At 40.9% G+C, this 13,675-nt stretch overlaps 1 protein-coding gene across 1 annotated transcript in view; it reads right to left on the reverse strand.

Moving 5' to 3' along the window:
* Positions 1-429: 429 nt before the first annotated feature.
* The window catches only part of LOC119851672 (dynein axonemal heavy chain 5-like), a 270,620-nt gene continuing 257,374 nt past the window's right edge, over positions 430-13,675 (reverse strand). Inside the window, exons 76-77 of the mRNA XM_043508515.1 lie at positions 5,665-5,886; positions 430-3,854 (exon numbers count right to left, since the gene is read on the reverse strand). Of these exons, the coding sequence (XP_043364450.1) occupies positions 3,636-3,854; positions 5,665-5,886 (441 nt within the window). The 3' untranslated portion in view covers positions 430-3,635. The remainder of the gene's footprint in view (positions 3,855-5,664; positions 5,887-13,675) is intronic.

Consider the following 13,675-nt stretch of genomic DNA (forward strand, 5'->3'; position numbering starts at 1 on the left):
TTGATATCTGTACAATATTGACAACAGCTATGAGTTTATTTACTGTCTAAGATTCTATTTTGACAAACATTGCCCCAGGACCCATGGCTTACTGGTCAAGCTGTCATTCAAACTCAGTTTGATTTCCAAAACTTTGCCTGCCAGTCCTGTGATTTAGCCCCGGTACCTAAAATCAGAATGTTCTGCATTAGGAATTAGCTATGGCAACTATGGAACACTAGTTCTAAGGGCTTAATGACAGGTTTCAGAGTAGCAGCAGGGCTAGTCTGTATTCACAAAAAGAAAAGGAGGACTTGTGGCACCTTAGAGACTAACACATTTATTTGAGCATAAGCTTTCGTGAGCTACAGTTCACTTCATCGGATGCAGTGAGCTGTAGCTCACGAAAGCTTATGCTCAAATAAATATGTTAGTCTCTAAGGTGCCACAAGTCCTCCTTTTCTTTTTAAGGGCTTAATGATATATTATGTAAATGACATGGCAAAGCTTTCAAATTGGATTCATGTTGCCGGTTTGGGATGAATGACATCATGAGGCACTGTAAGCGAGAACGATGTTTGCATAACATCTATTGTAAATATATTCAATACTGTAATAATAAACTGTTAAAAAGAAAAAAAAACCAAAGATTCCTCAGCGCATATGGAAGAAACATTTGAAAATTTAGCTTGCAAGCTATGTAATTGTGTAATATTTTTCTTTTTCTTTAAATCACTGGAGCCATCTTAAATTGCACAGATGATAATGGTGGCTGTTTATGATGTTACATAGTCCGTGTTCTATTTTGTGTGAGTTGATGTTATTCTACAATAAAAAGCCCTAATAGAGACTCCGTCTGTTTCTTAAATACATATTTAAAGCTATCCAATAAAGCTGTTTTACTGCAATATACAAATTATTAAACTTGCAGTAGTTTGCAAGATACTATATGCTAATGAATGGGCCTAGAGTTTAAAAAAAAAGCTATTTAATTTTCTAATTTTATTATAACTTTATAAAGCAAAGGGGTGATAGAATTAGGATGAAAAGCTTTATTTGGCCCATTACATGGAAATTCTGTCAAATTACCACATTTATTAGAAGATTTGCTTTTATAGCAAGAAGTGAGCTCTTGAGTTATGCAGAATATTTCAAAGTGCCATTTTCATTCTAACAGAGTGTATTCTCAATATTATTTTGTTGGCTGCTTCAGCTTATTAGGGCATCAAAGTTAATTTACTCCCTACATACAGAAAACAGTAATTGATTGGAGCCTCTAGTTCCATAGAGTGGAGCAGCCTTGTCCTGGTTAACAGCCTCTCTGATCTTCTCCACAGTTTCCCAAAGTGTCTAAGCAATGTTCTTGAAGCCTGATCCTATATCCCTTTCACACCCCAAACTCTCACTGAATTCAATGGATACAAGCAGCTGCACTCCAAGTGGGAGGAGCAATGAGCCTTTTGACAATGTGGTCTCATTTAGGTCTGTCGTCTCCCAGGAATTGTGCAGAGAGTTCTGTGCACAGATCAAGGGTAGAATGTGACCCTTAAGGTACAGCTTGTTCTCTGCTTTCCAGGAGCAAGTCTGACACTCTGTGCTAGTTGTGGAAGTGAATTTTATTCCTCCTAACAGTAAGAGTCCTGCAACTACTAACCATAAAATAAAACTGACTGTGTGAAAAGTTGAACCCTGTTTCTGGACTAGTTGGCCGGATCACCTTTAAATGGACAGAAAAATCAAAGGTATCTTCACAAAAAGCAAAAACACAGAGAGAGAGAGATTGGCAGAGGCTTCCCTGTAGGCTCTTCTTACCCTGGCCCCAACAGTAATGCCTACTACTTTGAAAGTGTCCTGGCCTGGCCAAAAAAAAAAAAAAAAAAGCCATACAGCTTTTCTGCCAGTAGTAGCCTTGTTTCTGTTTTCAGACCAAGCCTGTCTACACCCATCCTTGCTTTACATTGGAAGCTGCATACACGGCTAATAAAAATAAACTCTGCAGCTATTTCTGGATAGAGCTTCTACTATGCTGGCTGCTGTTTCTTTCAGTTTCATCACAAATAGTGATGCAAAATACAGACATGGGAAATAAGGCCAAGGAACCAGCAGCAACAAAGAGGCTACAAAACTAAGACATTCCTAAGTAAAAAGGCCTCATGTGACGTGAGCTTGCATTTCTGTGCGAGCGCTCTGCCTGCATGCACAAAGGAGAAAACTGTCAGGCAGAGGTATGTCTCTTTGTATGCATAATTACCCACTTTACAAATGAAATCAAAAGTAACTGCATGCAAATTAGACAGGCCTTTTTGTGTGCAGACATTTAAACTTGTGGTACATCATCAACTTTTTATTTTATTTTACTATTATAAAAATAAGGGGAGAACGGTTTAAAAAAAACCCACAAAGAAAGAGAAAGAAAGGAAATGGGTGGGGCAGAGAAGGGAAAGGAGAGTGATACCTTGCACCTCAGTTTCCAGTCACTAAGAATTAATCAAAGGTTTCTAAAAGTTAGACCAAATCTTTTCACATTTGTCTGAGGTCCTGTTTCTCCAAAACATTAGCAGCTGGCTTAGCCAAGTGTCTATCCCTGGAGGCAGTCTACGCTACCGTATAAGCAATCTGAGTCATTTAAAGCAGTGCTTATAGCCAGAGAACCATTTGGATATAGCACCATCTTTCTTCAGTTATGCTGCAGCTGATGCACTTGGAACTGAAACATGGCTGCATAATTACAAATCTGTACCCTTGCTCCTTTTTGGCTCCAGAGGCCAGTTAAAGTTCAGGCCCCTAGGGCTGTTCTACTTGGGAGCAGAAATTAATGAGGGAGCTGATATTTTCTTTGATGCAGTTTTGTTTATTTACAAGGCATGCAGGAGGAATTAAAAAAACAGGATCATGTCTTTGATTACAGCCTCTTTACCCAGCACTAAACCCAGAATCTTCCTCTAGGTTTCTCCTGGCTCACCCTGTGCTTACAAGCAATTGCTTGGCTTTCTTCCTACCTCTGAGGCTTGCTCATTCTGCTTGTTCTACATGCACACACATTCACCTTACCTAGCAAAATCCCTCTACCCACATGGTCTTTAATTCCTGGGCAGATTCACATCCCCTTTTGCCTTAGGGAGGGGGGCTTGTGATTAACTTGTCCTGACATTTATGTTAATTGAAGGGTGTATTTGTACCCACTTCCAAAGAGGTTTGTGATCGATGCAATCACCAATAACTGTCAGCATAACTGTATTATAAAGAGGAGATAAGATCTATAAAGAATCACTGAAAAATCTAGTTAGAACAGTAGTTTCAAGCAAGAGGCATTTTTAATGAGCATATATTTTGAATGTGGAATAGAGTATTTAGTAGAATGAGTTAATTTATGCAGCAAATGGGGATAGATTCAGTGCAACTAGACTTTATACCTATAATTATTTTCCATGTTACAGATTTGAAGGTTCCCTGGTTGATGTTCCCAAGTTAAACATGTTTAATGATTCCTGCTGTGAAAAGATCATACAAATCACCATGCAGAAACAGCTGTCTCTACAAATATGATTTGCTAATGCCCATACCTCTATGAATAGAAATATACCACTGCTATGTAATAAAACTAAAGCCTGAATGCCCTTGGCCCAGTATTCCAGTTGGATCTTATAGCCATAGTGCTATTTGGAATCACAGAGTAATGCAACACCCCTTAGAGTCCAGTGGTCAGGATTTTGCACAGTTTTCAAATATAACGAGAAAATGTATGTCAGGTCCGTTCGTCGAGGTTTTTTGTACACAGGACAGGAGTACAAGTTCCCTGGCTGTTTCTTTGGATCCAGTGGTGCGGTGGTACTGATAGCGTACACATGGACTACAGGAAGACTTGTGAACAGCACCTAAGGGGAACATTAACAAAAAACAAACCACTCAGAGAGCCATTCCAGGGACACTGAATCCTACTAGTGATGTAACAAACCCACTAGTGATGTAACAGACCAGAGCATGGTAGATAGCTGCCCTTGGCACAGCACTGCAGGGGACATCAAGGGGCAGGGGCCACCCCTGACTTTTTCTGCTGCTTCTTTGCTTACAGCAGTGCTGCTGGGAAGCTGCTTTGCCTGGCTCTTAGCAGGTGCAGCAGGGAGTGGAAGCCCCACGCTGCTGCTTAGCCCTGCACTATCACAAAAATATCGTCAAGCCAGTGAAAGCCCCAGGGTAACTGGGGTTGGGAGGACCCGGAAGGTAAAGGCCCTGGGCGGGGGACCTATAAAAGAGCCAAGAAGTAAGGAGAGTGGGGAGATTAGGGGAGAGTGGCAGGGAGCCTTCTTCCTTCTCTTTCCCTGTCTTTTCATTAGCTTTCCTCATTCTTTCCCCACTCTCCTCCTCTTTACTAACTGGGAGTAGTGGCGCTTCAAAGGAGAAGCTGCTACTAGCAGCCCTACTTGCCTGAGCTGTTTTGCTAGCAGTGGAGCTCCAAAGAACAAACAGGCACCTGTTGGTGTTTATCCAAGCCAGATCTAACTCTCCGAGATTTACCCATCACTACACATTACACTTGTGAGCAGCTAAATATTGGACACCAAGAGTCAGCTTAATCACAGTTATACACCGGATTTGCTGCACAGAAACTGTATAGTATGCATTGCTTGATGACAAGAAGTTTATAAACATTTGCTTCAGTCAGTCAGGACAGGCACATGGGTGGGGAAACATCTTACCACGAACAAAGAATGTTAGAGTTGGCTGTCACAATGGCAAAGACCTCAAAGACACAGTTCTCATCCAGTGGGACGCATACGTGCTTTACCAACCCCAGACAGGAATTCCCTGACCCACGACTGCAATGTAGTTACCTCTGGGGTAAAGCCTGGCAACGTTTTACAGAATACAGGAACCCTACAGAACAGTCTGGAGTGGGAATTGAAGAATACTGCACCCTGCTGATATCACAGAGGCAACTGGTTTTAGATAAACATAACCAAACTGAAGCTTGAGCAAGACCTCAGAGCTAACATATCTACTTGTGTAAAAAAATGCCAAGGACTTCAATGATGCCAAAGATCTGGTCTTCAGTGGCTTCTATCATACCCTATCCTACTTAGCTTACAAGTTTTGATGGGAGCACAGCTTAATTTGATATGGATGTGGGCATTACTATTATGAAGCTACGTACCTGTGGCTCCCTGAAGCAGAAGAGTATGACTTTGACCTGCTACAGTTAAACCCATCCCAGATGAGATCCTAAGGTTCCTCTTCACAATGATGCTTCATTGTTCTAACCCACCCCCCATATTTATCCTTTCCTCCCTAGACAGCCCTGGACACAGCTTTCATCCCCTGGCTACGAGGATGGCCAGCCATACACATGCCAAAACAACTCTTCCAGATGTGCAGATGAGAGGTTCTTGTGTAATTACCTTTGTCTTCCAAGAGCAGCACCTTGTGCTATGTGTTTGAGTGGTACCATTCTGGGGAGCAAAAGCTCAGGGGCTGCCTGCAAGCCCGGCTTTTCCACATTCCAGGGCACAGAGCTGCTATCAATCTATTCACGTCCCCCAGGTAGTATTTTATCCCAACTACAATATATTGTGCAATCACTGTCCCAGTCACACTGAATGTTTCCTTAAGGCACCCTGCTGACCAGGTTTTATTTAATATTCTGTAAGTGTGCCACACTCTCTTTGTTTCAGACAACTTGACACTAACCTTTGGCGCAGACTCCATTAGCTTGGCGTTCCTACGGTCCCAACCTGCTCCGTCCAGGAAAAGGCCATATATGTAAACTCCACCAATGTCAGCCGGAGGAGGGCTGCTAATATCTTCTTTCATCATCCTGGTTACTTCATTGTGTAAAATAACACTGTCAAGCGCCCAGCCTTTTGCTAAATTCAAGCGTGTTGTTTCCTGCCGCATGGCAGTTAGGAATCCCTGTAGTAAAACAATGTTAAGTAGAGAAAGAAAAGGAAAGTTTGAGTTTTAGCCATGTCCCACTACTATTCCTTACTTGGTTATAACAGTGACTTAAAAGCATAAAGTGCTACACTACATAATGTCACCTGCTTATCAAATCAAGTGCAATAGTGTAAACCCACTGCTTTCGTATATAATCACAGTGACAGGCCCCATTATGTATTTGCTATTTGGGTGTGGGTGCCAAAAAGCATCCAGCAGTTAGACTTAATTTAACATATCAAATGTTACATACATAAAGGAGCCCACCTAGCAGACATACTTTACAGCTACAGATACTTTGGACAGATGGAGAGAGATCTGACAAATATGCCAGATTAATTTAATGTGGTTTGTGTCATTCCTGAACACAGGCAATTGCTTGGCCACAATTAATTTTAGTATTTTACTATATGCTCTACAGCTCTGCTTTTCCAAGAATAATATCATTTGTCATTTACACTTCAAAAGTACTTCTCATCCCACAAGGATGCCAAAGTACTTTACAAACTTAAATTGAAGTGCAAAGGAAGTATGCACAGGAATCAAATCATCCCCCACTGAAATGCAGCCATCACTGGGGTGAAATGCAGTCACTGTTTAATGGCTCATTGCAAAGCTATACTAAATTATTTTATTATATTTTATTCATTTGATGCTCATTTATACAGCACAGTAAATGAGACAGCATTTAGAAACACTATTTCTGCCCCCAAAGAGCTACTATCTAAGAGAGACAAGAAGAATAAAACAAAGGTTCAGGGAAGTGAAAGATGGAGCCCGGGAAGAAATAGGTTTTAAGGACAGATTTCAAGGAATAGAGAGAAAGAGGGTTTGGTGGACAGATGTGGGAGACATGCAGGGCAGTGAGTTGTAAGAATGAAACAAAGGGTAGGGGTGCAAAGGGGGCAGTAAGGTAGAGGGCTGGTGGTGTCTGTCAGGGAGAAAGAAATGAGACCATCATGGGATTGGAAGGAATGAAAGACCTTCACTGTGATACTGGAGACTGTTGGGTGAATAGGCCCATTATTATTATTCACTACTAGTAGCAGAAAGCCCATGCTGTTGCACAGGTGTAATTTGTAAAGTTGTGTGCACAAAAAAGCCAAAAATGGCTGAGAAGCTAAAAGCTGGATGATAATACATTGCAAATCCCAGTGATGATTGAACTTGGTGCTAGTCTGAAAAAAAAAAATAATCCTCCACCATGCCTGCAGCTGTATCTCTCATTTCACACTCACTCAACAGACACTCTAGGCTTCAGAGTGATGTTTGGGGCAATTGTGTATACTGGCTGTATTGTGCAGGAGTTATGTTGTGCTAGGAGAGTTATGTGGATTTGTGCAAGTGGTGAATGGGGGTGCGTGCTGCAGTGATGAGTTATGTGTGTTGGGGGTTATTGTGTGTGCTGGCTATGTTGTGTGCATGGCTTGTTGATTTGTGGTTAGGGACAAATGCATCCGATGAAGTGAGCTGTAGCTCACGAAAGCTTATGCTCTAATAAATTTGTTAGTCTCTAAGGTGCCACAAGTACTCCTTTTCTTTTTGCGAATACAGACTAACACGGCTGCTACTCTGAAACCTGTGGTTAGGGACTGTTATACTGGGAGATTTGTGTTGATTTGTGTGGGTGGTGAATGAGAGGTGTGTGCTGTGGTGAGGTGCTGTGTGTGTTTGGGGTCATTTTGTGTGTGTGTTGTATTGTGCTGTGAGAATTGTAGTGAATTGTGTGTGTGGTGAATGGTGTGTGCTGCTGTGAGGGGCTATGTGTGTTTGAGTAATTGTGTATGCTAGTTGTGCTGTTGTTTGGGTGATTGTGGTGATTTGTGTCTATAGGTGTTGTGCTGGGAGATCGTTGTTGTTTTGTGCAGGTGTCTGTTGGGCATATGGGGGGGACAGTTCTTGGGACAAGTAATCCACCATCTATACAGTCTCCCTCATATAACCAATGAAACTACTGCATGCAAATTAGCTGTAGAGTTAAGAGGGTGATTGGTTGAGTTACCACTGATATCACAATGATCTAGAATTCTTGGCAGGGCATAGATACATGCCTAAATGTAGCTGTATACGTGTAATTTGTAAAGTCAGAATAACTGAGAACTTAAAAACTGGACACTACCAGACTGCAAAATCCAGTGATGATTGAACCTGGTGATATTCTGAACACAAAGATCTCTCAAGCACACTTGTGGTGCTTCCATCACTTCACACTGACTCACCAATATTTTAAGCTTCAGAATGACACACAGAGTGACTAGAATCTTACTATTTAGATTTGTATTGCAGTAGACCACGTTGGGCCCTTGGTTCAGTACTGCTTCCAAGGAAAGAAAAGCACCTGCTGAATGATCAGCATCGTGGTTCAAACAGGTACAGAACCCCCCCCATCTCTGCTACTTTTGTGAGAACTGGTGGGATTAGAGCACACAGGATATGGCTGCAGGCGCTGTTTGTCACACTACTGGATTCCTTGTTCCTAGTGCCAGTCCCAAGTCCCAATAAAGCAGGAAGGTTGGGTGATGGCCTGGCAAGCCATCCCCATAAAACATCTCTAGCATCAGCATGTGGAAGAAATGGACATAAAACTTTGGCTACTTCACCAGCTTTGGCAGCTCCATCTGTTACTCACAACAGAACCAAGCTTCAGGATCCATCTAAATCAATTACATGCAGAGGTGTCAGACCGTATGATGATGGTCCTTCAATAAACCAAATATGGGGTGGAAGAGCCTGATAATAAAAACGTACATCCACTTCTGCAGCAATGTCAGTGTCTGAGGATGGGATTGTGGAATAACTGGTCATTAAGAGCTGTTGGAAAAACGACTCTCCTGGTGGAAGAACTGGAAAGGTTGAATGTGGATATATGCAGTGTGCAGGAGTCATGGTGGAATTTGAGCACCAAGGGCACAGCTGTGACTCATAGAGGTCAGAGCTTTTAATTGTTACATGCATGATCAGCATGCTGGTTTTGCTCTGGTTTTGTGCCTGAGGGTGCAATTGCAATACGGACCTGGCACGCTTCATCACCACACCTGATAGCCACCATTTTCAGTTTGAAGGTAGGATGTGTGGTAGTTATTATTGCATATGCTCCACATGAAACTAGGCATGATACTGAGATGCTTTTTTTTTTTAACCATGTTAGATGACATTGGATCCGGTACATCACCCTGACTTCATATTGTCACCATAGGGAGATATGAACATGAGAACTGGCCATGACAGAACGGGATTTGAACTTGTACTGGGACCACACAGCTTACTAGAAGAGAGATCAGATAATGACATGCATCTATAAGAATGTGATTCTACACACAGACTATTTTTAATGGCTACCTGGTTTCAGCAAAAGAAGTGCCATAACTACACATTTTGGTATCCATCAGGCAACAATGCAACTTTGGATCACATTTTGAAATTCTTGATTAAAATCATCCGTGGAGCTACGTGTATTTAGGAGTGCTGATCTTGCTCCGGAATCTGATCATCGACTCCTAATAGTTCCATTTAAAAAAGTTCCAGAGAGGACATCTATCACATAGAAATGCTTCAATGTTCATAAACTTCATGAAGAAATGATCACTAATAGTTACCCGGTAGTGAGTTCCAACAAATATTCTTAGAGACTAACAAATTTATTTGAGCATAAGCTTTCGTGAGCTACAGCTCACTTCATTGAAAAAAATTTTTCATCAAAAAAAATTTTTTTTTTTCCACCAAATGCATCCGATGAAGTGAGCTGTAGCTCACGAAAGCTTATGCTCAAATAAATTTGTTAGTCTCTAAGGTGCCACAAGTACTCCTTTTCTTTTTGCGAATACAGACTAACACGGCTGCTATTCTGAAACAAATATTCTATATTAGATGATCAATTGTCTTCCGCAGAGGAAGAATGGACTTTATCTGGGGATTTTATCACAGAGGTTGCTGGAAAACAACTGGGACTAAGGAGAATGAACAAGCAATGTTGGATTACAGATGACTACATCAAATTATGGGAGAGAAAAAAGAAAAAAAGGTGTGATGCCAAAGGGATGCACCTGCAGGTCAGAGCTGAGTCAGCAAAGAGACAAGGAAATGGATAATAGAGGAAAAGAAATGTCTTGAACGAGCAATCAAGAGCGCCTTCTGGACCGATCATAATCAATGATGAAATAGTATGGCCCAGTACATTGAGAAAGCCTCTGAAAGACATGATCAGAAATGTATATTTGTCCTAAATGGAAGACCATTCTTGTGGGTTCTGCAAGTTAAGAACAAAAATGGATGTTGATGCACAACCTAAGCACTTGCATGATCATTTTTGTGAATTAATGAACAGATCCCCATCAAGCTGTAAACTACAACTTAATCCAAAAATGAATCCACCAGAAAAAAGGCTGGTGACATTAGAGGAAATGATACTTGCGGTTAAACAGTTATGAGATGATAAAGAATCTGGTCTTGACAATATTTTACCATAACTGCTAAAGAGAGGAAGCATGGATTTTGTTCACTGGCTTCACAAAGTTGTCTAAGAAGTTTAAGAAATGAGTTATATTCCATAACATTGGAAAAGGGATTGCATCATCTCTTTTTTAAAAAAAAGGAGAGCAATCAGCTTGCTCAAATTATAGGGGTATATTGCTCCTGCCAGTCAGGAAGGTGTTTACATTACTGAACCAACTGAAATATTGTCTCAACCCAAAAAAGAAAGAGACAACCAGTGTGGTTTCCACACAACTTGATCGGCAATCCATGGTATATATGTTCTATGGAAAATTATTGAAAAACAACTAGAACAATGAAAGGAAGCGAACATCACATTTATAGACTTTGCAGCTCCTTTTTACTCAGTGCATCAAGTACTGCAGATACTGCAACACCAGTATGGGATGCGTAAGGATTTAGTGTGCTAGTAGAGGAACAGTACCTGGGTGCATTTAGCTGTGGGAGGGTCAAGGTTGCATTACAGACTGGTTTTCAGAAGAATCAGGAGTATGCAGAGTTGTGTTCTGTCACATAGGTTATTTAATGTTCTAATAGACTATCTGATGATAAAACTGACTGAGGCCAAAGTAGGAGGTGTGAAATTTAAAGATTCATCTTTAGAGGATCTCAAATATGTGGATATTATTGCTTTACCTGAAGAAGACTACTGACCAACCACAGCTAACGCTAGAAGACCTGCAAAAAACTGTAGAATCTATAGGATTTAAGATCAATGGTGATAAAACCAAATGTACACCTCTTCTAAACAGCTACAAAAAAAAAGATCTGCTAACACTGCATGTTGATGGCAGTGACACTGACCGGGTGAATAGTTTCTCTGCCTGGGTACCTGTTTGACCACAGGAGGTTCTATATCCAGAGAAGTCACACATGGGATTGGTCTTCCATCAGGGCATTTCTGCATCATCAAAGGCCTCTGGTTGTGTGACAATGAAGATGCAAACATTTCCCATGGTAGTCATGACAACTCTGTTACATGGAGCAAAAACATGGCCATTAAAAACAGCCAAGGAGAGGAAACTAAACAGTTTTCAGTCAATAGTTATGGCGTATTCTTAATATTCATTGGTTTGATATTGTCACAACAAAGAGACACTTAGATGATCCTGGCAAGTCGCAATCGTGCACTAGTTGAGAACAAGATGACTGCAATGGTGGGTTTATGTCTCAGTGCACAAGAAGTTATGCTTTTACAGAAGGTTTATAGAACTGAGATCAAAGGAATTAGAGCACAGGGCTGGACAGGAACAAGGTTGGAAGATGCAATTTTGAGGGATTTAAGAAATCTAAATCCTCCCATACAGACTCAAACTGAAGAAGACTGGCAAGGAACTGTTCAAGGTGGAACTCCATCTTACATGCCACCATGACCACATAATAGCCATATGAATCTGCTGCTGGTGCGTTTTGTAAGTGCGTATTACACCTCAAGTTAAGAGAGCTTGGATACATAAGATAATGCAACACACTGTCTCAGTTAATCTACATTACTACCTTCCTACTATCATTCTAGAAAACCCAGAACAGGAACATTTTAAAGAGGTTTTGTGTCAACAAATATCATTATAATTGGGTATGAACTAGTTGGGATCCCCATTATATAGCTAAGGGAGTTGGTAAGTAATGGCCAAATAGTGTCATCAGATACGCCAATTAGTTCAAAGCAGAACCTATGTGACTAGAATATGTTTTCCCTCTCAGTCTGTAGAAATGATCCCAGTACCAATATTTTAAAATAGAAACCTGTAAAACTAAAAGCCAAGTATCCTTATTCGGAAGGCCACAGAGAGATACCAGATCCCAGATAAACTAAGAAAAGAAAGCACAGAGAAGAGATTAAAGTACAGAGGGCAGGGTGAGGAAAGTGGTTCAGATGTTTGGCCAAACAAGGAAATAGTGATGATAATAAATAAAATACTACTAATAATAAATCATAAGAAGGGAAGGATAGCTGTTCATTAGGAGCAAGCCTGAGACAGACAGCAGAGATCAGCTATTATCACAAAGATGGCAGGATCCATTCATTGTCTATAGCAAGGTTCATAACACTCATCAGCACACTGGAAAGAATCCTAGTCAATGCAAGGGATGGGCTGATACTGAAAGGGCTGGCTGCCCAACGATTCTACCATTACTGATGGTGAATCAAGAAGCAACAGAATGTAAATCAGTGTATTAGGGGTGTGGGTTCAGTTCTCCTTCCATTTCTCTCTCCCTTGCGACAATTGACTTTCGTGTGGTGTTTTGTTTCAGTTTCTAGTCGTCTATGCCATTTTCATTCATCTGCATGCCCACTCATCTTCAGCATATTCACTAGAGGCTACTGACGTAAACTGGAATTTTGTTTTCTTTCCCTTCCAAGAACTAATACAATCTAACTTTGACTCTTTGGATGTGGAGGATCAAGACAACTGGGCTATGTGATGTGGTAGACTGAAGTCAATTATGCTTATTGTTACAATAAACATGTTTTCCTCTTCACCTCACCCAGCTAATGTGGAAGGCCTCCCTTTATGGTTTATTTCATATTTCTCAACTATGCTTGCAAAACAGAACTATCATTGTGTTACTGTGGAAATAAGTGTGCACTGGAGAATTGGGCACTGCACCTTACAGAAGAACCCTTTCCTACTGTGCCTGGACACGAAGCCCCTGCTGCAGCAGAAAGCAGTGCTTACGGGTTTTTATTGTTTTTGTTTATCACTCACATTAAAACATCTTTTTTGACACAAAAACAAAACCAAAGACACCATACTAGCTTGTAGTGAAAGTGCAGGAGAGCAAGGGTACTTTTTGCTGGCTCTAGCCTGGAGATGTAAAGATGCATGAAAGGTGCTAACACTTTTTAAACCATATTTTAATCACATTTTGTCTCACTTCTAAAAAAGATCTAGTGCTAGATTAATTCCAGGGGTGGGAGATAGTCCACGTCAGGTCTCATTTACTTGAACTGGTTTCCTTGGCCCAGTGTAGACACAAAAGGAACAGGGTTTCTTTCACATATGGGCCTGATCCTCCTCTCACACCAGTATAAATCAGGAGATGTTCCCATGAAGTCACTGAAGTTACCCTAGTTTAGAACCAGCATAAGTCAGAACAGAATTGGGCCCTCTATTTTTAATGCGAGAGCACATTGTATTCTGAATGCAGCAGATTTATCTTCTTCTCTTGTGTAAACCATTACCATCATCAATAGACTGATGCAAAGAGAAGACAGCAGGCTATACAGATGGGGATAAGAAATAGATTTCTGAGATATACAAATGAGAGG

The sequence above is a fragment of the Dermochelys coriacea genome, chromosome 2 (genome assembly GCF_009764565.3).
Source record: "Dermochelys coriacea isolate rDerCor1 chromosome 2, rDerCor1.pri.v4, whole genome shotgun sequence".
NCBI classification, from domain to species: domain Eukaryota; kingdom Metazoa; phylum Chordata; order Testudines; family Dermochelyidae; genus Dermochelys; species Dermochelys coriacea.